At 41.1% G+C, this 24,771-nt stretch overlaps 1 protein-coding gene across 1 annotated transcript in view; it reads right to left on the bottom strand.

The window, feature by feature from the left end:
* IMP4 (IMP U3 small nucleolar ribonucleoprotein 4) overlaps positions 1-24,771 on the bottom strand; it is a 267,706-nt gene that overhangs the window by 74,546 nt on the left and 168,389 nt on the right. The window contains exon 6 of the mRNA XM_044080730.1: positions 22,332-22,486. Within this exon, the coding sequence (XP_043936665.1) occupies positions 22,332-22,486 (155 nt within the window). The remainder of the gene's footprint in view (positions 1-22,331; positions 22,487-24,771) is intronic.

The raw sequence follows: 24,771 nt of genomic DNA, 5'->3' as shown, positions 1-24,771 counted from the left end.
TAATGTGAGACTGCAAAGCATTAATTCTATTTATGAAACATGACAGAACAAGAAAACCTGGAAGTATTGCACTTTTTTTACTTTGTTAAACTTGCAGGGGACTCTAAAGGATATGGCCTACTTCATACCATTAATGTTTGGAAGAACATTTGGAGGGGGAAGAAAAAGTGTTAAGTACAACAAAATTTTGCTCTTAGTAGTGTTTTGATAAATAAGTCCATTTATTCGAGGGTGGACCACCTACTTATCGATTCTTGGGACTTTCTTGGCTGATTAAAACAAGATATTTGGAGTAAAGATTTAGTTTTTCTCACTGTGGATATTGGATTTGGACTTGGACTTGTTATACAAAAGTATAATTAAATATTCTGGTTTTGATAATGACGAGGTAAATCTTATTCTTATGTTTACCAGTCTTGCCTTGGACAATAAATTTATATTTTTTGAAGGGGATTATTATAAACAAGTTGGGGCGTAGCTATGGGGGCCTCATGTGCCCCCGTGGGAAAACTTGCACGTCTTTCACTGTCCTTTTAAGCAATATATCCAACTTTATTTAAGATTCTTGGATGATATACTTATTTTATGGAAGGGACCTTTGCATGACATTGCACGTTTATAGGATCATAGGAGGTTACTAGGCTAATGGCCCTGGGGCCCTTACAAGCCTAGCCAAGAGTTTATCCCCAAAAAAGAAATCTCAGTCAGCACCTGTTACCCCTGTCAATGAGGGACAAATGTAGAAACCCTGGGACAAATTTGTGGTTTCCCATCCACTCATCAATCAAGGTTGCTATTAAAGAGGGCCGGCAAGGTACTCTGTGACATGTATGGGAAGTCTACTCCAGAGATGGAGCACCCTCTGGGAGACAAGTTTGTCTCTCCAGCAGGTTTTGTTGATGTCACATATTAGATTTAGGCCTATTGAGCAGGTAATGTGCAAGGAGTTAGACTTCTGGATATGGAGCATCTCTAGTAGGGCAGAGTCCGATATTGCCTTGTAGGTGAGACGCAGATCACCTCTGAACAATCTGTATGATACCAAGTAAAGTGATGGTGATTTGAGCCTGTCCACGTAAGACAGGTGTTGGAAGCCATGGATTCTCTTTTTGAGGTATTTCTGTGGCCTTTCCAGTTGGTGCAGGTGTTTGGAGAGGTACACAGCAAATGGGGTGTTATACTCAATTATAGGTCTAATGAGGGAGGAATACAGAGAGGTAATAACCTCCTTTTTTCTGGATGCAATCCCTTTACTTATTTTACTTATGAGATGAACCAAGTAAAAGGCTTTTCTGACAACTGCCGCCAAATGATGGTCAAATGTGAGATTGTTGTTAACCTGAATACCCAGGTTTCTCACTACTGGTTGTGTACCACATCAACAGCAACGTCCTAAACAATCAGTTGGGACTATGTTTTTGCCGAATGGTACAATAATAATTTTTTTTTTGCATTTAACTTAAGGCCATGACTTTGGCACCAGTTATTTGTAGCTGTGAGACCCTCTTGCAGTATGTTAATGTCATATGGGGAGTCAATGACGGCACCCAACTTAGTCATCCGCAAATTTGGTCACCCACAGGCCCTTGGGCTTTGCCTGGACCTCTGCAAAGTAGATGCCAAACAGTAGGGGTCCTAGGACAGATCCCTGGGGAACACCACTAGTGACAGGTCTGCTGTCGGAGGTGGTGGCGCCTATTTTGACCTTGTGGATCCTATCTGTGAGCCAGTTGGCCACCCATCTGACGAGATAAGGATTAACACCAAGTTGTGTTAGCTTTTCAATGATGCCTGAGTGGGGAATTATGTCAAAGGCCTTGGCCAGGTTAAGTAAGCTGTATGTACTGACTTTCCCTCATCCAGGGCTTTGGTAACAGTCTCAAAGAAGTCAACTAGGTTCGACAGGCAAGATCTGCCCCTGACTAATCCAAATTAGGTGGGGTTGAGTGTTTGGAGAGTGCTTATGTCCTTGTTTAGGAGATCCATAATAATACGTTTTATAGCTTTACAGATCAGACTTGTCAAGTTAATGGGACAACAGTTTCCTGGGTCAGTAGTGGCACCACCTTTGTGCAAGCTCCACTCTGCTGGAATGAAGTCTGTAATTGGGGTGTGGTTGAATAGGGTGCTCAGTGGCGAAGCTAGTTCTTGCTGGAGATGGTGATGAATACAGCCTGGGATATTATCAGGTCCCATGGAAGCTGTGTTCTTTGCCTTCAATAGGGCCTTTAACACGATCTACGGAGATGTGAGGTGTGGGACAAGTATCAGGGATGCTGACTGGGCCTTGGGGGGGTGATAAGGGAGTGAAGTTTGTGGTGAACCTATCAGCTAGTAAGTTGGCTAAGTCGGCAGGATCAGTGCAAGTGGTACCATTAAGTACTAATTCGGAACAAACTTGGGCTTTGCCATGGAGGTTCCTAATGAAACTGAAGTTTTTGTGGTTTCCCTTTGTTTCAGATGCTAGTTTCAACTCATAATTGGCTTTGGAGTTTCTCACTAGTTATCTAATTTGTTGAGGCAGAGGAGGGAGATTTTCCGATTTGGAATTTGTTCCTTTTTACCCTTGGACAACAGTTCCATTGATTAACTACACTACACCACCTCCTTCTTAATGTTTACACACAATTTTAATGCAGTGGGCATTTGCTATTTGGACACCTTTGTTCCACATACTGATGCTGGCTTTAAGTCCAAGATCTATAGGAAGCCCACTTTCAGTTATTCATATTTTGTATATTCGAGTTGTCTTTCATTTAAACAGAAAAAAAGTATTGGGAAAGGCCAGTTCATTACAGCAACCAGAATGACTTCATCATTTGAAGACGTTCTTTGCGAGTTGGACTTCATTGGTAATGTGTTTTTACAGAGGTGTTACCCTTCCTCATTGATTGGGAAGATTAAGGACTTGGCTGTTACACAATGGGTCACAAGTACAAACCACTATTAGGTACTCAGTTGGAAACTCAGAAAGATGTAAAGGACACCAGTGATTATGAGAAGCCTGTTATTTTGCAATATGGTACACATCTTAGTGACATGAAGGAGATTTTCAAAAAGAATTGGAACATTCTAAGGGGAAATTCTGACGTTTACCAATTTTTGGGTCCCAATCCATCTTTTGTCCATAAAACTGGCTTGAACATAAAAGCCATTTTTGAGAAAACAGCATATAATATAAATGGGAGTGTGGTTAAGGTTAACAAGACTAGAAGATGTGGGTGTTTTAAGCAATGTCCCTATATATTGAATGTGGAATCTTTGGTCTTAGACAATATCACTAAGAGTAAAGTTTTTTTTTTTTTTTTTTATGGGTGGCAATTGTTCATCTAAAAGTGTGGTTTATTCAGCCAAGTGCCTTGACTGCCCAGCTTTTTATGTGGGCAAGAAGGAAAGGCCTTTACGATGTTGGATATATGAGCATTTATATAGTACTAGTAAGGAGACTGAGAATGCATTATACAAACATTTGACATTAGTCCCACATGTTCTCATTTTCATTTTGCTATGCTGGAGCAGGTTTCCATTAATTCCAGGGGAGGAGATGATAAAACTCTCTTCGAAGAGAAGGAGACAAGGTGGCAGTAAAGATTAAATGCATCCAAGGCACCAGGAATCAATGCGTACATTTCCCTTTTACAAATTTTAAAGTTTAGGTCTACTTTGAATAATTAAGTTTCTGGTTTAGTTTATCTATTCTATTTTGGTTGATTAAGTAAGAAGTTAACATAAATATTTTATTCTTGTATATTGGAGATTACTTACATACTGGAGATTAAGTATGATTATTTTAGTTCAATTTCCTATGTAATTGTGCTTTTATTGAATAATATTGTTTTAAAACTTTTAATTGCTTAATTCTTACTTGTATATAAAAACGTGCGAGTGGATGATAATTTTATTCTGATAAAGTTCACGTCAATATGGACAAAAGTGCTTAATCTCTGTTCAATAAAATTTTTATATATATTTTTTGGGCAGTCCATATTACTGGCAGTTTGTGTCTTTCGGCTTTTCCCGGTTAGGGGTCGCCACAGCGGAACTCCGGTCCGCTAATTATGATACATTATTTTTGGATTTGTTTTTTTCTAAGTATTGTTCTACACTGTTTGTACTTTCTAGTTACATTTAGTGTTTTGATAATGCATAATATAATTTGCATGCTATAAAGTACAGTTTTCTTATTTTCGAGTTTAATGGGGATACTACTTTTTTCTTCTTTCTCCTTGGTCAGTTTTAAGAAATGTAGGCAGTGCAATGTAAAAAAAAAAAAAAGGGTCTGGTCAAAAGAGCAGGATACAAGAAAAACTGATTTGCTTTTTTTCACTTTTACATAGGGGAATGTCTGGATTAAGGCTCTTGGCTTGATCTATTAAAAAGTTTTTAAGAGAAAGCAAATAAATAACAGAACATTGTCTAGCAAATATATGTATGCTTGTAGAAGCAACTTTGTATCTGGTTCTCATGTTTCCATGGAGACAGTCTGATAAAGAGCAATAAAAACAAAATACCCATTTCTTTCAACGGTTAGGAGATAATGTTTTCTGAAATATCATTCAATTGTTTTCCCAGTCTGGGAGAATAATAAAGGTAAGACAAAACCAAATACCACTTAGTAGAAGAACAGGTTGTACCATGCATCATAACATGGATAACCTTCCTTTTAGGTTAACCCAAGTCAGCTACCGTGTTTGTCAGGCTGAGGCAATTGTTTCCATTAGGAGAGTAAAACTTCAACATTTGAAGATGTACATAGTTTTGTGTGTTAGTACCAAGTTAACAGCTTTTAGGGGTATACTGGAGGTGTGTTTTTTTTGTTTGAGGGCTTTCAATAAAACACAAACTTATGTAAGATATGACATTGGCTCAAACAGATATGACAAGAAACAACTATATAAAAGATCAAACTGCCAAACATTTGTGTATGCATGTAACACAATAGCTGAAACTAGACACTTAACAAAAAGCTGTTACACACAAAATGTGGGAACATAACGCTTTCTATAACATCTTTAAATGCAAATGGGCTCACTGATGCATACAAAAAGAGTAGCGAACTATATTAAAATTGTAGACTGCACACAGCTATGGTACAGGAGTCACATCTGGAAAGAAAGGAACATGGCGAATTTGATAAAGAAAGGTTTTTCAGGACTGTTATTCAGCGGAATACCTGGAACAAAGAAAAAGGGGAGTACTTAAATTAACTGCAAGAGGAACAGCAACAGTGAAGGAAGAGGATAAAAAAGATAATTGTGGATTTGTAGTACTAAGGGGCTACAGAGGCAAGGGAGGATTGCACTGGCATGTATTTACATTCCACCCAAGACCGCTATAATGGAGAATAAGAAAATTCTGGAAGAAATACTCAGCTTTCAGAAGGGAATATTACTTATAGGTGGGGACTTGAATTTGATTTGCATCAGTGAAGATGTATCTGGGGGCCCATAAGGGAAACAGAGTGGATTTTGGAAGAAATTTAGGAAAATATTTCACATGGAAGATGTGAATTCAGTAGTAGGAGTTTAGAGTGAATTTACATATTCTCCAAAATACATCAACTGGGCTATACTTGACAGAACATATTTCACAGGAACTGTGCATTTAACAGAAACTTTTGATAAGCATCCAAGGACTATTTCAGATCACCCATCAATTATAATGAAAATAAAAATGCAGGGTAATGAAATAAAAATGATACACTGGCGCTTTCCCACCTATCCTGTTGGACAGAGGAATTTAAGGACTGAGTAGTGGAAAATATTTAAGAATTAATACAGAACGTAGACATTTCTTTTGAAAATTAGCTAGGGAGTGGGATAAAATTAAAGTGAAGTTTAAAATTAGGGTGCAAATAAGACAGAGATATGGTTAAGAAGTAACGAGAAAGTACAGTTGTGTACACTTACCATAAATGTAGATGTTAGAGTGTCTTCACTGTTGCAGTCATGACTGTAGGGTTCTCCCCTGCCAGCAGGCAGTCCTTGGTCGGCCAGAATCCCAAAGTCTGGGTCCAGCGTCGGCTGTTCAGTCATGCTCCCTGATGTCAGAGCGCCAGGAGAACAAAGCTGTCAGCCGATGCCATGTTCTCCAGTTTTTCTTGCCCCAGATGGCAGGAGTCCCAAAAAGAGTAAAGTCCCATATCCTTTGCAAATACACCTCAGAAGAATGGTGAAAATAAAAACCACACAAAAGTAAAAAATAAGAGGGGACAGGAGGGAGGGAAACCCAAACTGCAACAGTGAAGACACTCGAACATTTACATTTATGGTAAGTGTACACAACTGTACTATGTTCATCGTGTTTCACTGTTGCAGTCATGACTGTAGGGTAGAATCCCAAAGCATAATGAAAGGGAGGTGGTCATAAAGAAGAAGGGGCAGCTAAAAGGCCCTGCAAGACTGCAGAAGCAAAGCCTGCCCTAGACTTAGAATAGAGAGGTAGATTGTAGTGCTTTGAAAAAGTATGCACTGAACTCCAACTAGCAGCTTCCAAAACGTCTTTGGTTGGAACTCCCCTGAGGAAGGCAGCTGAATTGGCAGCAGCTCTGGTAGAGTGAGTCCTTATACTCCCTGGGATTTGCCTTCCATGGTGTGAATTACAAAATCTGATTCCATGAGCAATCCATTTAGAAATAGTCTGTTTTGAAATGGCTTTACCTTGGGAACTTGAAGCATAAGAAACAAACAATTGCTCTGATTTTCTGATGTCCTTGGTTCTGTCCAGGTAAAAACGTAGTTGTCTGTGTACATCCAAGGAATGTAAGATCCTTTCCCCTTTATTTTGAGGAGTGGGGAAAAAAGTTGGCAAGTGAATAGTTTGATTTAAAGCCACTTTGGAAACCACCTTAGGCACGAAAGTAGGATTAGTCCTTAAAGACACCCTGTCTTGATGAAAAATAATATAAGGTTCCACAGCCATGAGAGCTTGCAACTCTGAAACTCTCCTGGCAGAGGTCAGAGCCAACAGGATGGCTGTTTTCCAAGATAAAAACTTGATATCAGAAGAGGCAGCAGGCTCAAAAGGAGGTAAGGTGAGCTTTTCCAAAACATAGTTGAGATCCCAAGCAGGAATGGGAGGAGATCTATTAGGTCTTAAGTTCTTAGCTCCTCTGAGAAACTGTCTCATGGGCTGGTGGGAAAAGACTGGAGGGTCTGTATTATAATGAGCGGAAATAGCAGAAGCATGTATCTTAATGGAAGAGAAAGAGAGACCCTTATGTAAGAGATCTGTCAGGTAAAGTAAAATCAAAGGAATGTTAGGAAGAAGAGGATCAGAATCCTGAGCCTGCATCCAGGAACAAAATCTTTTCCATTTTCCTGCATAAGATTTTCTAGTGCTAGGACATCTGGCTTCTAAAATGACATCCATAACCTGCTTGGGTAGGAGAGAATGAATCAAAGACCCTGGATTAACCAGGCCGCCAGGCTGAGAGTTCTGACATGGGAGTGTAGAACCTGACCCTGGTGCTGGGACAGAAGGTTCGGAGTCTGTGGTAAAACCCAAGGGGGCTCCAGACATAGGTTTTTCAGAGTTGGGTACCAAAACTGTCGAGGCCAATTTGGGGCCAGCAAGATTATCATCTTGGGCATGCCCTGTTTGATCTTTAATAATACCCGTGGAAGAAGAGGAAGAGGTGGAAAGGCATATCCCGAGAGGTTTCTCCAACTGAATGATAGAGCATCCACTTTCCAAGCTTGTTCGTGGAAAGTCCTGGTGCAAAAAATCTGTAGTTGATGATTGAGGTGGGATGCAAAGAAGTCTATGTGAGGACATCCCCAGACTGCTGTTATCATCCTGAATATTTCGGTGTCCAGCATCCACTCGTGTGGGTCCGAAAGGTTTCTGCTCAGACTGTCTGCCAGGAAGTTTTGCTTCCCTGGTAGAAACCGAGCTTGAAGGTCCAGATTGCAAGCTAGAGCTGTGTTGCATAGATCCATGGCTAGTCTGCAAAGGGGGTAGGAATGAGATCCCCCTTGCTTGTTTATGTACCACATAACTGTGGTGTTGTCTGCCCGTATCAGTAGTTGTCCTGGTTGTAGAAGATTCCTGAAGGCCAAAAGAGCTTTCTGAACAGCTAACATTTCCTTTAAATTGATATGCAGGTGCTTCTGATCCTTTGTCCAAAGGCCCTGCAGACAGTTGCCCTGAAAATGGGCTCCCCATGCATAATCTGAGGCATCCGTGGTTAGTATCTGAGTGGCCGGAGGCAGACAGAAGGGTTTTCCTTTGTTTAGAGTACATGCCTTGGACCACCAAAGGAATTCCTTTTGAAGACAAGGCAGGACGGAGATCAGTATGTCTAAACTGTGGCAATGCTGCGACCATACACTTTTTAGGTACCACTGTATTTTCCTCATATGTAGTCTTGCATATGGTACGAGAAGGATGCAGGAGGCCATGTAACCCAAAGCCTGCAGGAATCTCCTTGCAGATAGCTGAGTTGCCAAGGTTTTGAAAGTTGAAGCCAGCTGTAACTGTTTTTCGTGCGTCAGAAATGCCATCTGGTTTGTTGTGTTTAGAGAAGCGCCCAGAAAAATTATCTGTTGTGAGGGTGTCAAATTTGACTATGTTTACAGTGAATCCCAGGAACTTGAGGAGATTCTGAACAAAATGTAGATGCTGGAGTAAGACCTCCTTGCTGTCTGCCTGAATAAGACAGTCGTCCAGATAAGGGTAAATTTGAATTCCCTTGAGTCTGCAATAAGCTACTACTGGAGCCAGGCATTTTGTGAAGACCCTAGGTGCAGCAGACAATCCAAAGGGCATCGCAGAGAATTGAAAGTGCCTCGATCCGGCCTTGAACCTGAGGTATTTTCTGCGTTCCTGCCTGATGGGAATGTGTAAATATGCCTCCTTTAAATCCAAAGTTACCATCCATGCATTTTTGGTCAGCACTGGAAGTAGCTGCTGTAGAATTAGCATCTTGAATTTTGGTATCTCTAGAAAAGTGTTCAAGACTGACAGATCCAAAATGGGTCTCCATGAATTTTGCTTCCTGGGGTCTAGAAACAGCCTTGAGTAAAAGCCTTGTCCCATCTCTGAAAGTGGAACTAGCTCTATGGCTTTCATAGCCAAAAGAGCTTCCACCTGGTTTAAGGCCTCTGTCCATTGATGTTTTGGAAGATCTGGCCATCCGCATGGCCTTGGTAGGGTATGAAAATGGAATCTGTAACCTCTTGAAACCACATCCAGAACCCACTTGTCTTGGGTTATATGAGTCCAATTTAGGTGAAAAAGAGAAAGTTTTCCTCCGAGAGGGGCTTCCAGGCGAGAAGTTCCTGCAGCCCAACAGAGGGAGTCATTGAGTCTGTTTCCTATGAGCTTGCAACCTGTCCTCTCCTCCCCTAGGGGTGGAAGCAGTCCACTGTCTTGGTTTATAAGAGGCTTGTGTTTGAGGCCTTCCTCGTGAGCGTCTGTATCTACCCCTCTGAGGCCTGTCTGAATTGGGAAAGGACCAATTTTTTGTAGGCCAATTCCTACTAAATCTGGGTGGCTGTACTTGTAAGAAATCTTTAACTGTTTGCATGGATTTTGCCTTGTCCTCCATCTTTTTAATCACCTCTTCAGCTTTAGATCCAAACAAAACATTATGCTGAACAGGAGCATCCAACAATTTAGCTTTTACTTGATCTGGCAAATTTTGTTCCTTTAACCAGGCATGCCTTCTAATTACTGTGCCAGAGGCAGCAGCCCTACAAGAAGCCTCCAAGGCATCAAATCCACAGTGTAAACCATGCTTCCCAACTTGTTCAGTGGCATGCATTAAGTCATGTAATTCCTTATCATCTGCACAGGCGGAAATGGAAGTTAAGCTTTTGTTTTAAAACAGACAGGAGAAATTGCTGGTATTTCAGTATATGAAACTGACAGTTTAAAGCCCTAATAGATAAAGTAGCAGAAGTGTACACTTTTTTGCCCCATCTCTCTAAAGATCTGGAATCCTTCTCAGTGGGAATGGGGTTTTTAGCAGAAGTGGCCTTAACTCCCTTAGGACCTTGAGAAATGGTTTCAGGGTCAGCAGTAGGGTTCTTGAATAAAATCTGGTGGGAATCAGGAACCCTGTAGTATCTGTCAGGCTTAACAGGAGCTGGAGGAAAAGAATCAGGGGTTAAGTTAGCCTCCGAAAAAGCATCATCCACAATATCCAAAATAGGAGGAATAGCCAGGGGTCTATGTTGGGGAAGAAGAAGAAAATCCCTTAGTCTTTTCTTAGATTCTGAATACTCCTGTCCTTCCCAGTGGAAATGTTCCCTCATTTCATGCAAAGTTTCCCCAAAAGAGAAATCCTCAGGGGGAGAAGCTGAAGGTATGGATTCCTCAGCATCAGAATCCTCATAAGGAGGGAAAGAATATTCCTGGTCAGAAGAAGAAACTGAAGACACAGAAGCCTGATCAGAGGAGTCATAATAAACTTCCTGCCTTGGCCATTTATCTGGAGGGGGATGTGAACCCCTAATCATAGTAAGTAAATCCTCCGCCATTTTAAGTAACTGTTTCTGTGACTTGGGAGCCGGATCAGAAGAGGCCTGTGTTGCAGTCTTTGATTTGGAAGGAGTCTTTGCCTTTGTCTTTGCCTTTATTAGAAGCTGAGTAGGCCTGAAATCCCCTTCGGAAGCCGGTACCTGCACAGCGGCTCCGGACCCATCCGAAGGAGCATTGTCCGAAGGTCCTTCAACAGAAATATTCAAAGGCCTAGTTGGCTCCTTGTGGGAGTCCGTTTCGGCCATCGGTTCCGAAATGGCCGATGACAGGGGCTGCAAAAGCACCTCACTGACGACGGCTGAACCTGAAGCTGGTTCTGCTTGTACGATATCGTCAGATTTGGACCTCGGAGGCCTGTCTTTGTCCTTGCGTCATTTGTGAACTCCGGTAGCTGGAACCGTATCCGATGACATTTTGTAATTAAAACGCCTACCTAAGTAATGAAATGCAAAATCGTACCTTCGTTTAATTGTACGTTGATTGAATCTAGCACAAAACCGACAACTAGCTACATCGTGGTCAGGGCCTAAGCAAGGAATACAGTAAGAATGAAAATCCTTATGAGGTATTTGCTTCCCACAAGAAATACAATTATTAACTTTTTCTGACATTGGACTGGAGCAAGAAAAAAGTTTCCCCAACGGGGTATTTAGCTTTGAGTAGGAGAAGAAAGTCTTCGGACTGAAGTTTGTTCAGAAAAGATTGTCAGGAGTCAGCCGACCGGCACTTGCGAACTGCTATCACCGCACGGCAAGAAAGACTAGAGAACATGGCGTTGGCTGTTAGCTTTGTACTCCTGGAGCTCTGACGTCAGGGAGCATGACTGAACAGCCGACGCTGGACCCAGACTTTGAGATTCTGGCCGACCGAGGACTGCCTGCCGGCAGGGGAGAACCCTACAGTCATGACTGCAACAGTGAAACACGATGAACATCTATTTAGAGGGACTGACACAGGTATTGCTGAACAGGGGGAATCTCACAGAACAATAAGAGAAGCAATTGCAGAATGCTTAACAGAAAATAAGGGTACACCTTGATAACAGTTTAGAAAGACTGTGCTAAGCAACTGTTTTTTGATAACTCAAGAGCACAAAAACTTTTAGCACTATGACTCCGGCAACACAAAGCAGAATGGGTTGTCGCAAAGCTTAGGGAGCCTATAAAAAGGAAGACAACAAGACAACCTGTAGAGGTTCTACAAATATTATGAAAAGTCTGTATAAAGCAGAGAAAAGTACAGTTTTGTACCTACCATAAATGTAGATGTCCGATAGATATGCAACTGCAGTGATAACATATGGGTTGTCCTGCCTCAGGCAGCCCTCGGTCGGCCGGATTCCAAAGTCTGGGTCCGACGTCGGCTGATGTCGCATTTCTCTCAGATGTCAGAACGGCTGGAGTACATAAGCATCAGCCGACGCCATCTTCTTCAGTGTTTCTTGCCCCAGATGCCAGGTGCCCTCCAAGGAAGGCTGTAATCAAATTGGAAGACAAAAGCAGGTTTCCAGACAAATAAATAAGCAATAAACAGATACACCATAACAGATATTCCCACCTAAGGATAACAGGGAGAGGAGTGGACCCAAGGCATAGAGGGGAAGGAGGGAGGGAAAACCCGACTGCAGTTGCTTATCTATCGGACATCTACATTTATGGTAGGTACAAAACTGTACTATGTCCTTCAAGAATGCAACTGCAGTCATAACATATGGGTTGAATACCATAGCTTAGCTGGGGGAGGTGGAATGCTCTAAGAAAAGGATGGTGTAGCTATCAATCCCTGCAGGACTGCCGAAGCAAAGCCTGCTCTGGATCTGGAATATAAAGGGAGGTTGTAGTGTTTGGAAAATGTATGCACGGAGCTCCATGTAGCAGCTTCTAGAATGTCTTTTGTAGGCACCCCTCTTAAGAATGCTGTAGAGGTGGCTGTAGCTCTGGTGGAGTGTGGTCTGACATTGGCTGGCACACTCTTTCCATGGAAGGAATAACAGAATCTGATGCAATGTCCAATCCATTTTGAAATAGTCTGTTTGGAAATTGCTTTTCCTTGTACTCCAGGGGAGTAAGCTACAAAAGCTGACCAGACTTCCTACTGGTCTTGGTTCTGTCCAGGTAGTAGCGAAGTTGTCTGTGAATGTCCAAGGTATGCAACAGTCTTTCCCCTTTGTTCTCAGGATTGGGAAAGAAAGTAGGCAGGTGAATTGCTTGATTTAAAGAAACCCTAGATACCACTTTTGGCAGAAAGGTAGGGTTGGTTCGTAAGGAGACCCTGTCTCTGTGAAAGGTTATGAACGGTGGTATTGCCATTAGGGCCTGTAATTCAAACCCTTCTTGCTGAGGTAATTGCCAACAGGAAAGCTGTCTTCCATGAGAGAAATTGTAAGTCCACAGAAGCTGCTGGCTCAAAGGGAGGTAGAGTCAGTTTTTCTAGGACAAAGTTCAGGTCCCAAGCTGGTACTGGTGCCTTTCTTGGGGCTTTATATTCTTGATTCCCTAAGGAATTGCCTTAACAAAGGATGTGAAAACACAGGTGGATCAGTGTTGTATCTAGCTGAAATAGCTGAAGCATGTATTTTTATGGAAGAATATGAGAGTCCATTCTGTAGCATATCTGCCAAATATTCCAGAATGAGTGGAATGTTCAATAATGATGCATCATGACCCTTGCTGGTATTCCAAATGCTGAATCTCTTCCATTTGGCTGAGTAAACCTTTCTGGTGCATGGTCTCCGGGCTTCTGTTAGTATCCGCTGAACTTCCTTGGAGAGAGATAGATTGAGGTTATTCATGGGATCTCCCAAGCTGTTAGCTGTAGCGTCTGGATGTTGGGATGAACTGTCTTGAAGTTGTGTTGAGTCAAAAGTTGGGGCCATTGGGGAAGGGCCCACTTTTTGTTGTGACATATGCTCCATAGTAGTGGGTACCAGTGTTGTCTTGGCCATTCTGGAGCTATTAGGATCCCCTTGGGCTGCTCTGCTTTGATCTTTAGTAATACTGTTGTCATCAGTGGAAGAGGTGGGAATGCATAGATTTTTAGGAAGTTCCAGTTGAATGAGAGAGCATCTATTGTCCATGCTTGTGGATGATATGTCCTTGAATAGAACTTTTGTAGATGATGATTGAGGTGGGAGGCAAATAGGTCTACTTCTGGCCTGCCCCATGTCGAGGTGAGTCGTATGAAGATTTCTGGATGTAACCTCCATTCGTGGGGGTCTAGGAAATTCCTGCTTAGACTGTCCGCCAGCACATTGTCTTTGCCTGGAACAAACTGGGATTGCAACTGTATGTTTAGGCTCAGTGATTTTTCCCAAAGATTCACTGTCAGTCTGCAAAGGGGGTAAGAATGGGTGCCCCCCTGCTTGTTTATGTACCACATCACAGTGGTGTTGTCTGTCCGTATTAGCAGGTGGCCTTGTTGAAGTTGTTGTCCAAAGGCCTCGATGGCATGCATTACTGCCAGCATTTCTTTTTGGTCGATATGCAGATGTGTTTCCTTTGGAGACCATTGTCCTTGAATACATCTGCCCTCCATGTGCGCCCCCCATCCAAGGTCTGAGGCGTCTGTGGTCATGGTCTGTGTTATCTGAGGTTTTTTGAATGACATACCTGTGTTTGACTGGCTTACCGAGGCCCACCATAGAAATTCCTTTTGAAGGCATGGAATGAGCGGTATGGTTGCCTCTAGGTTGTTGCTGTGTTGAGACCATAGGCTTTTTAGGTACCACTGAAGCTTTCTCATGTGTAGTCTTGCTAGTGGAACCAGGAGAATGCAGGATGCCATGTAACCCAGGGCCTGTAGGAATCTCCTTGCAGTAATCTGGGTGAGCTTTGCTAAACCTTTGAAGTAATGAGTTAACTTCTTTTGCTTGTCTTCTGTCAGGTAAGCCATTTGAGAGGCTGTGTCTAGTTTGGCTCCTAAGAAGGTTATTTGCTGGGATGGCTGAAGTCTTGACTTTTGGAAGTTGACTGTGTATCCCAGAGCCTGTAGCAATTGTATGACATAATTCAAGTTTTTTGTCAAAATCAGTTTGTCGTCCGCTTGTATGAGGCAGTCGTCCAGATACGGGTAAATTTGAATCCCCTGGAGCCTGCAATGAGCAATTACTGAAGCCAGGCATTTCGTGAATACCCTGGGCGCAGTAGATAAGCCAAATGGCAATGCTGAGAATTGATAATGCTCTGGCCCTGCAAGAAATCTGAGGTATCTTCTGCAGCTGTGTCTGATAGGGACATGCAGGTATGCCTCCTTGAGGTCCAGAGTAATCAGCCAAGACCCCTTGCCCAGCATGGGAAGGAGTTGCTGTAGAGTCAGCATTTTGAACTTTGGTACTATGAGAAAAGTGTTTAATGCGGACAAATCCAGTATTGGTCTCCATTGAGTTTCTTTTCTTGGAACAAGGAACAGTCTTGAATAAAACCCTGGCCTTGTTCTTGTTGTGGAACATTTTCTATTGCTTTGATCTGAGCAAGCAGAGAAATTTGCTTGATAGCCTCTGCCCTCTGGTTTTGTGGTAGGTTTGGCATGCCTTGTTTTCTTGGCAAGGTATGAAAATGGAACCTGTAACCGTGGTCTATAATGTCCAAAATCCATTTGTCCTTTGTCAGTCTGTGCCAATTGTCTGAAAACAGAGATAATTTTCCGCCCAAAGGAGCTTCTGCTTGCTCCTTGGTCAGCGAAACTAGAGGAAAGTCATTGAGATGGTCCCTGTGGGGCAGGAGAAACCCCTGTGTCACTTCTTTGGTTTGCTGGTTGCCATTTTCGTCCCCTGTAGGAACCTCTGTATTGTCCTCTTCCTCGGGCACGCCTGTTTTTGCCCCTTTGAAATCTTTCAGGATTAGGAAAGGACCAGTTTTTTGAAGGCCAATTCCTGCTGAATCTGGGTGGCTGAACCTGGAGGAAATCTTTGACTGTCTGAACTGACTTGGCTTTTTCCTCAATGGACTTTAACACATCTTTAGCATTAGCACCAAAAAGCTTGTTCTTTTCCAAGGGTGTATCAAGAAGTTTTGCCTTAACATGATCTGGTAAAGGTTGTTCTTTTAACCATGCATGTCTACGAATGACCGCCCCTGTCATAGCTGCCCTACATGAAGCTTCCAATGCATCATATCCACACTGAAAAAAGTGATTGCTAACTTGCTGAGAATTATGTACAGCCTCCTGCAAAGACTTCCTATCTAAAGGTTCAGGAGAGGCCAATATTTTCTGTAAATCATCTAACAGGTAATCCTGATATTGAAACATATGAAAGAGACAATTGAGAGCTCTCATAGATAAAGTAGTGGAGGTGTAAACCTTCTTCCCCCATCTCTCTAATGACCTAGCTTCCCTGTTGGAAGGCAAAGGATCTTTGGAGGTGGTAGCTGAAACCCCTTTCGGTCCCTGTGAAATTGTTTCTAAATCAACAACATGGGCCCTAAAGAAATGAGAATGGGTTTCTGGGACCCTATAGTATCTGTCAGGCTTGACAGGAGCAGGAGGAAGAGTATCAGGGGTAACACTGGAGTCAGAGTATAGATCATCCAAAACATCAAGCACAGGAGGTATAGCTAAGGGTCTGTGTTGGGGCCTTTAAGGAAGGTTCAAGGCTTTCTGGAATCAGAATATTCCTGGCCTTGCCACTTAAAATGTTCCCTCATGGAATGCAGAACTTCCCCAAAAGAAATATCCTCAGGAGGAGAGGCCGAGGGGATGGAGTCCTCTGCATCTGAGTCCTCATAGGTCTGGAAGGGCTCTTCCTGGCTTTCGGAGTGAACAGAGTCCTCAGAACCTTCATCTGAAGGGAGAGGGTCAGAGGGTTCAACCCTGGGCCTCTTATCAGGAGGAGGCTGGGATCCTCTCTCAGGATGGGCCTGGGAACCTCTGATCATGGAAATTAAGTCTGCGGCCATAGTCATGATTTGTGTTTCAGGAGTAGGCTGAGGTAAGGCTTTAGCAGTAAGGTGCTTGGACTTGCTGGCTGCCTTAGCACGTGTGTAGGCCTTGATAGACATGGACATGGGAGGCCTAGCAGCTCCACGTGCAGGAGTGACCTTATCAACAGCAATGGTCTCGGGCATTTCCTCGGTTTCAGTATCCGGAGGAAAATCAATAACTGGCGTTGGTGTGGTCTCCGGTATTGGAGGTATCGGTAATGCGGTGTCTTCAGTTCGAAGCGGTGAAATAACCGCCTCAGAGGGAACCGGGGCACTCGCGGTTGGTTTTGGCGTGGTGTCGGTCGAAGACGTGGGCCGAGGATGTCGGTCCCGGTCTTTTCGTTTCTTAGGAGTCTGCGATGTCGGTAGTTCCGACGGCATTGTATAATCGAATTTTTCGCCGAAAAAGTCTTCAGCGAACTCCGCCCGGCGCCTGAGAGTGCGCTTATTGAAGCGAGCACAGGCGGCACAGGCCGAGACGTCGTGGTCTGGGCCAAGGCAAGGAAGGCAGTAAGAGTGGAAATCCTTATGAGGTATTTGTTTACCACAAGACAAACTATTTACTTTTTCAGTAATTTCTGACATCGGCTGATGCAAGAAAAGGTCCCCAATGGGGTACTTAGCTTTTTTGATGACTTCGGTTTCGAAGAATACAGGAGCTGACCGACTGGCACTTGCGAACTGCTTCTGCTTCGGGCACCGCACGGCAAGAAAGACTGAAGAAGATGGCGTCGGCTGATGCTTATGTACTCCAGCCGCTCTGACGTCGGAGAGAAATGCGACATCAGCCGAAGTCGGACCCAGACTTTGGAATCCGGCCGACCGAGGGCTGCCTGAGGCAGGACAACCCATATGTTATGACTGCAGTTGCATTCTTGAAGGACATCATGGAAATCAAGAAAAGGCACAAATGGAAATGTTTATGGAATAATTAAATATGCCAAGGTTAGAGGTAGATGAGGCTCAATTACTAAGAGTTAGGACAGGAGGAGATGAGATAAAAATGGTGATGTATAACCAATCCACAGAAAGTTCCCAGGAAGAGATGGTATTCCTCAAGAGGTTTGGAAGTTAGGAGGGAAAACTGAAAGATCTGGAAGGTTTTGTTTAACAGCAATTTAAGAGAAGGAAAAGAACCAACATCCTGGATGAAAGCTGTGATGGCTTTAATACCTAAACAGGGTAAAGGTCCATTAGATCCAGCTTCATACAGGCCCATTCCAATCTTAAACCATGATTATAAAGTGCTTATGTCTACAATGGCTAAATGAATGGCAAAGCTGATGCCAAAATTGACAGACCTGGATCAAATGTGGTTTTGTTGAGGGGTGGCAAACATTTAACTAACAGAACACTGATGATCCAGAAGGAAGTAGGAATGTAAGCAAATATCACTGTTGTTGGTAGGTCTTGATACAGAGTAAATATTTGATGGAGTAAGCTGGAAGTTTATGAGCAGGGCAATGGAAGCATCTGCATTCCCTGATAAAATTATAAGGCTGATTAGAAGGATATATGAAGGACCGGAGGTGAAAATTAAAGTGGGTGCGTTCCTCTCTGATACTTTCTGTTTGAGCAGAGGAACCAGGCAGGGGTGTCTTCCTTCCCCTTTATCTGAGTTATACTTAGAAACATTGGCAAAGAAAATAAGGGACTCAAATTCAAAGACATAATTGGTATGATAGTCAGGAAATGCTGGCTCTATTTGCAGATATGTTATAATTGATAAAACCAGAAAAGGACATTGCAGTGTTGTGGAAAAATTTGAGCCTAAACAAAAGATAATACAAAAACTGAGAAATTGGAATCTCTGCTTTATGGATATGGATAGCGAGATACAAGCTGTTAAAATGTTTTTAGTCACTTTCGTTTTATCCAAAGGTCAGGCATATTTTTATCAACCAGAGGAAAAGTTGTGGATAGCAATTAATAAAGAGCTTAAGGATTTTATCTGGGAAGAAAAGACAGCAACAGTTGAAATAAGCTGACTCCGACAACATAAGGTGGTGGTCTGAGCTACACAGTTAAAGCTCTTATACATAGCACAAGCAGAAATCTATAATTCAAAGTGGAAAGGGGAAATGACAAAACGGGGTAAACTCAAAAAGCAAAGAGAGACTGGAATTTTGGATGCAGATCCTCAAGAATAATAATCACAGAATATTATATCCATAAAGTAGCAGAAAGTATGTAACAACTAAATGAACATGGGAATGGAGAAAGGAGAGTCTGCCAATAGGAATGACTGCAATTAGGGATACAGACACTAGGCAAGAAGGGGCTGGAATTTATTAGAGAAAAATGGCAAAAGAACTAAGGCATTGGGAGCATATAATTAGAGAGGGGAAGATAACTGAATAGGAAGAGGCTAAGAATTTATTTGGACTGCAGTACAGGATATAAAATACTGCATGATATCTATAAGAATCAATCAAAAAAGATTAGAAAGGATTGGGCAGAGAAACTGGATAAGCAATTCACAAAGAAACAATGGGGGATAAATGTATGTCTCCAAAATATGCAACAAAGTCTAGAAGATTTAGAATATTTTCTTGGAAGTGTTTACAAGGTACTTTAATACCCTAAGTAGACTCCAAGAATTTTTCCTCAGGTATACAGCAAATGTTGGAAGTGTGATGGGGAAGAAAGAGGAAATTGGAAACACATTTTCTAGGAGTGCAATGAGTTGGCAGACTTCAAAAATTCCCTGAAAACTACTCTATCAGAAATACTGGGTGAGTAAATTGGTATGACTAAGAAAATTATTTTTTGAGCTAGGATATAATTGCCTAGACATAGTAAGGTCTTGCCGAGTCTAATTACGGTGGCTGCCAAAAAAGCAATTAATAGGAAATGGAAATCAAAGTCTAAGTCAACTGTACTAGAATCTGTGACTACAGTAACAGAGATAAAACAACTGGAAATAGGATCTTTAGAAAAGGGAAGGAGCAAATTGTATAGAAAAAAATGGAAACTGTGGGAACAATAAATACAGAGGCACAGGAAGAATGAGGTTTAAAAGAAGGCAGTATTTGAATGTGCTGTGTAAGTTTGGACTGACAATGACAGGACTGATAAGTGATGAGTAATGCTTGCAACTAAAATTATGTCAATTTGGTTTGCTTTCATGATAGCCTATGTCATAAGTAATTATTAAATAAAGATGTTTCTTGTTTAATAAAAAAAAATGCCAAGAAGGCATCTGGACTACAGGCTAGAAGCTGTTTTCCCTTTCAGGGATTGATATCAGAGTACAGGCAAAGAGAAAGGGATAGGGGAACCCAAAGTGAAAGACCTGCTCTGGTCGAGTTTTTAGTTGAATCTAGAAGAGAAGCTGCTGTTAAAAATGGGATAATTAGTACAGCATAAAAATAAAGTACAATAACTATAGGAATTAATCAGAGGTCAGAAAGGATTGGGAAGCGAGATTAGACAAGCAAATCACTAACAGGATACATGTATTGCTCTCAAATATGAGAAAGTCTAGATTTAGGATTTTTTGCCTGCAAGTGTTTGCATAGGTACTTTTATACCCCAAGCAAACTCCAAAGAAATTTTCCTCAGCCAGAAGGCAAATATTGGAGGTGTGTTGTGGAAGTTCAATAAAGGTTTTATTTTAAAAAAAATGTCAACGTACAAACTTACAAATATTTAAGATACTACTTGTACTGGTATTTTATATACTATGTTGACTGCAACTCATTAATTTAAGCTATGCACCTGGAGCTTTTCTCCACAGGTTGTTTAGGTATCTATTAATCGTTTGTTGGCTTTGAAAAGGACAAAATTATAAGTTTAATAAGTTACAATGTTAGGATTTTATTGAATGAAATGTGTTCATGCAATTTATGGACTGCTATTTTAAACAAGGTTCAAGATGAAGGCTGATTATTCTGATGAAGTTCCGGTAGACAATGGGAATAAAAGTGCTAGACAAAAAACTTATATTTAACACATGTCATGGATTAACCTGGTTTTTCACACTTTTTATTCTTTATACTTTTATTAATTCTTTGTGGCTCATGCCTTCAGCTGCTTCTCATTCACCTCATGGTGTAGTGTCTGCACAATCCTCAGTAAAACAATCTTACATTAAATGTCAGCAATAATTATCGGTTCATATTACCACTGTTTCTCAGCTTCTTTTACGGGATTATGCAAACACTACAAACCATACAACAAACTCATCATGTTGGGGCTATTGTCTGTATTGCAATCTCCACACTAAACCCTTAATATCTCAATTAGTCTACTAGCTCAGTTTGTTGCCCTTCCATGCCAGTTAAACTGTTTGCTCCTCAATAAGTTCCACTTTTGTGTTGGTATTCTCTTCTCTTCTTTGGTGATCTTTCATTGATTAGGCACCTGGGTCTAGAGTGGTATTTTCAAATGCGTCTTCAAGTTAAAAATGGGCATCTTCCAACTACTCTGGTGGCATAGTTGGATAAAGCCCCGATTACTGCCCAAGCAACCCAGATTCAATTAGTGGTGTATGCATCTGAAGCAGCAGCAGGGAGGGGATGGATGTTACCATCCCTGGTGTGCGGTGAGTTCTGTGGGCATTTCCTGTGATCCCTGGTGGTGGCTGGGGACATCACACTAGAAGAAGAGGTCCAAAGTGGGGGGAATAGGGTGGTGAACAAGGCTGAGCTGTTACAAAGCCAGGGTGATATGCCACATTTCCCCACTGAGTGCCACCCCAAGGCGTACCACATGGGACTGGGAAGTGTGTGGTCAGCCCTGGTAGAGGAGGGCATGGAAAAGTAAGCACATTCCTTAAGCCAACAAAATTATTACATTCTCTCCTTACAGTCATATCTAGTCTTTTAAAGTTCATGTTCCTTCTGCAGGATTAATCTTCAGGTTAGCCAAGATTGATCTGTGAGATAAATGGATGGGAGTTACTGTACTTTCCGTATGGATCTAGATTTGCAGAGGGTGATTTTATCATTCTCTGGTGTGAGTACAGATTCAGCATTAGAAATCTCTAATGCAAGCTATTACACTAACCTTACAGCTATGCCGGTGACTATTTCTGAAATTTCCATACATTTGTCTCCATAAATGCCTAAATCTCATGTTTATACATTTACTAACGCATTTTACATTTTAATGGATGTCAGGTCTTTACAGTTTAGTCAAGATTTCATGTCTTTATTCCTAACATTTGTTTTTTTAAAGTACTCACTTCCTTTCTGAAATTCTTCACAGGATTTTTTTTCTTTCAATAAGCTGATTTTAGTTCAGTCATTAAGGAGTTGTATACACAATGCCACAGCAGATCTTTTATATTTCATCTTCAATGCGTGTATGTTCTCAAATGAAAATTCAATGAAAATTATTTAACAAAGCCCCTTTTCTACCAATCTGGATAATAATTTCATCATTTTTATTTCTTGAAAGTTCATTACAATGGTTACTTTTCAAGGCTGTCTTAAATATTTAAAAATGTCTAACCTATTTTAATTTTAAACTGACTTTAAAAAACTTGTATTAGCTATTGATTATTCAAGATAATTCATAAATTAGATAATCTCATTCGATGTTAAAATGACTTGCCTAGAGTGAGTGAAGAAAATGTGACTTGTCTTATTAACTGTTCACAACCATTGTTACACAACCCAATGCCCTACCACCACCCATTTCATGCACAATGCTCGACTGCCTTTAAACCACCCTTCAGTACATTAGATGCTACCTTCTTGCCTTGAATACGCCATTTTCACTTGTCAGCAGCTCTACTCATTTGGATATGAAACATGCAATAACCCCCCCCCCCCATACACACAGACACACATTTAAGTTCCACATAATGAAACAAATCATCTGAGACCCACAGCAAATAAAAGTAGATGAATATACGACAGTGGTAGAGTAGATACAATAAAATATTAATGCTAATAAAACTACAAAGTGTTCAATGCTTACCCTCTGACCCAGCCGTGAGGTGAAGTTGTGGAATATAAGGTGAGGATAGGCTTCAGACATAGTACCAATATCGGGAATATCATGTCTCATCACAACATTAAACAGGGTAAAATAGGCAGTGGGGCCAAATGGAAGATGGCAGATAATCAGTGCATCTAGGGGAAAAAACAGCAATTAACTAATACACAAACATTTTGCAAGTAATACAGACAATGCAATTACTAACAATCTGCATGAAATATGAAACACTACAGTGAAAAAGTTCTGAACAACAATCTCAAATCTGGCTTTTCTCATGCAAGTTACTGCAGTTTTAATGAACAGAATCAGTGAAAAAAGTCATTACAAAATATGCATACTCTGAATCCCACTATTTTACATAAGAATAAGGATAGTCTACGCTTGAAATATATTTTAACTCAATAAACAAATATACAAGAAGTACACATCTTTCCCTATTCTTCTATGTTTGGATTGCATAGGTAGAAGAATGTCAATGTCTACAACAGTTAAAAATGAAATCATTTTTTCCTTGTACTCTGATTTCTGATTTACTTGCATCACTCATACACATTACTACACATGAACATACACACACTACACCCTTTCACAACTTGTGACAAACTTGTTACTCACCTGCTAATCCGATTCAGGTCAGCAGAAAATGGGTAAAATCTAACTTGTTTTGGTACTAAGAGTTTTTCAGTACTACATTATGAAAGACAGAGACACATAAAAAAAAAAAAAAAATATATATATATATATATATATATATATATATATATATGTGTAAATTAAGCAGAAAACATTATGATAGCAAACATATGGAACCTACACAGAAGATGGCAAGTTTTTAATTCCTTCAATCCAAAGAGTAAGAGTGTATGTTTTCCAATGTCTTTACAAAGGCTTCCCCTGCTGCTGTGGCAATATCAAAGTGGTAAAGCTAAAAACTACAACTAGAGACTTTAAAAGGAGCAACATGGAGAATTGTAACATACATATGTGTTGGTATCTTAGAACAGGGTACTGCAATAACCAATTATTCACCCAGAAGGATGCTTAGTAGCCTACAGCAAATGGCAAATCACTAATTTTCCAAACATTTAAAGTAAAGAACCAATAACTTTAGGAAGTTGAGCTATGCACTGTGCAGTACCTGGTGCTGGGTGAATGTCTTATCTGCTTCATAACTGTAATCTGGACTGATACAGGCAAAATATCAAACTTGGGCCAAAGGCAAAGAAACAGAGAACAAAACCTGACAGGAATGGTGATACAGCTAACAAGTGCGCACATGCATACAAGTGTATTTTTGAATGCTGTTATGAACAAGCACAGCCACACCAAATAAAAGTGCTTCCTAAGGACACACAGCAAGGTTTGTCACGAGTTCCAGCAGTGCAGCAAACCTACAGCTTCTGGCAAGGATTTCATCTTTTTTCTAGAATACAAGGTGGTCATCTGGAAAATAGAATTGCATTCCTGTAATCTTCAGGGCTGATCTAACATTCTTCCATTAAGTGTTTATTCACATTTAGAAAAGCTGCCATACTGCAAACCTTTATCAAAGTTTTGAACACAGATGCTCCAATTCAGAATGTTATAAATGTAGACTTTGCAGCAGCACCTTGAAGATATTTATCTAGATTATGCAATGATATAGGACTGCCCTACTAGAGAACTTCATTTTCATTCATGTTTTTGTCCATTTAGTTACAGACTACATCTTTGACTGAAGGCTCTCAGCTACTTCACGTTCATTTTTTTTTTCAGAATGTCAATTTTCCTGAATACAAGTAACGGCTTTCTACATGGCTTAAAATTCTTAACTTTAAAGTTGCACTCTTTCTTAAGTCAAACTTACAGTTGAGTTTTATGTCTTTTTGTTGCATGAATATAATGATCCTTCTAAGACATACATCCAGTAATGGTAACGGATATAGATCTGCTGCCCTTAAAGTTCCAAAGTCCCAAGAATAACTATGTTGGCTATGCATACATACCTGGGATGGTAAGTCTCATACTGATTACTTTTTGCACTTTACAGAGTTCTTGAGGTTTTCTGCATTCAACTTTTGTAACATTAGTAATTTCTGTTATTTTCTATGGTATCAGAAAGTACAGTTGTGTACAGCTACCATAAATGTAGATGTTAGAGTGTATTCACTGTTGCAGTCATCACATTTGGGTTATCCCTGCCAGGGTAGCCCTCGGCCGGCCCGAATACCAGAGGCTTAGTATTTCTGTGTCGGTTGCTGTCACTCCAGGACTGATGTCAGGTCGTCAGTAGTATAAAGTAAGGCAGCCGACGCCATTACATCAGTTTTTCTTGCCCTGTCAGGAGCCCCCAAGTGGGAGCCAGAATATGGTGGAAGAACCCCACCAGAAGAAAGTAAATACCGAAAAGTTCCTTGTAAGGAGAGAGAGAGAAGAGGAG

Source organism: Protopterus annectens, chromosome 8.part0, assembly GCF_019279795.1.
Source record: "Protopterus annectens isolate FY-2018-M chromosome 8.part0, PAN1.0, whole genome shotgun sequence".
Lineage (NCBI taxonomy): Eukaryota > Metazoa > Chordata > Ceratodontiformes > Protopteridae > Protopterus > Protopterus annectens.
The sequence above is the reverse complement of the archived record's forward strand: the minus strand, read 5'-3'. Positions and strand labels throughout refer to the sequence as shown.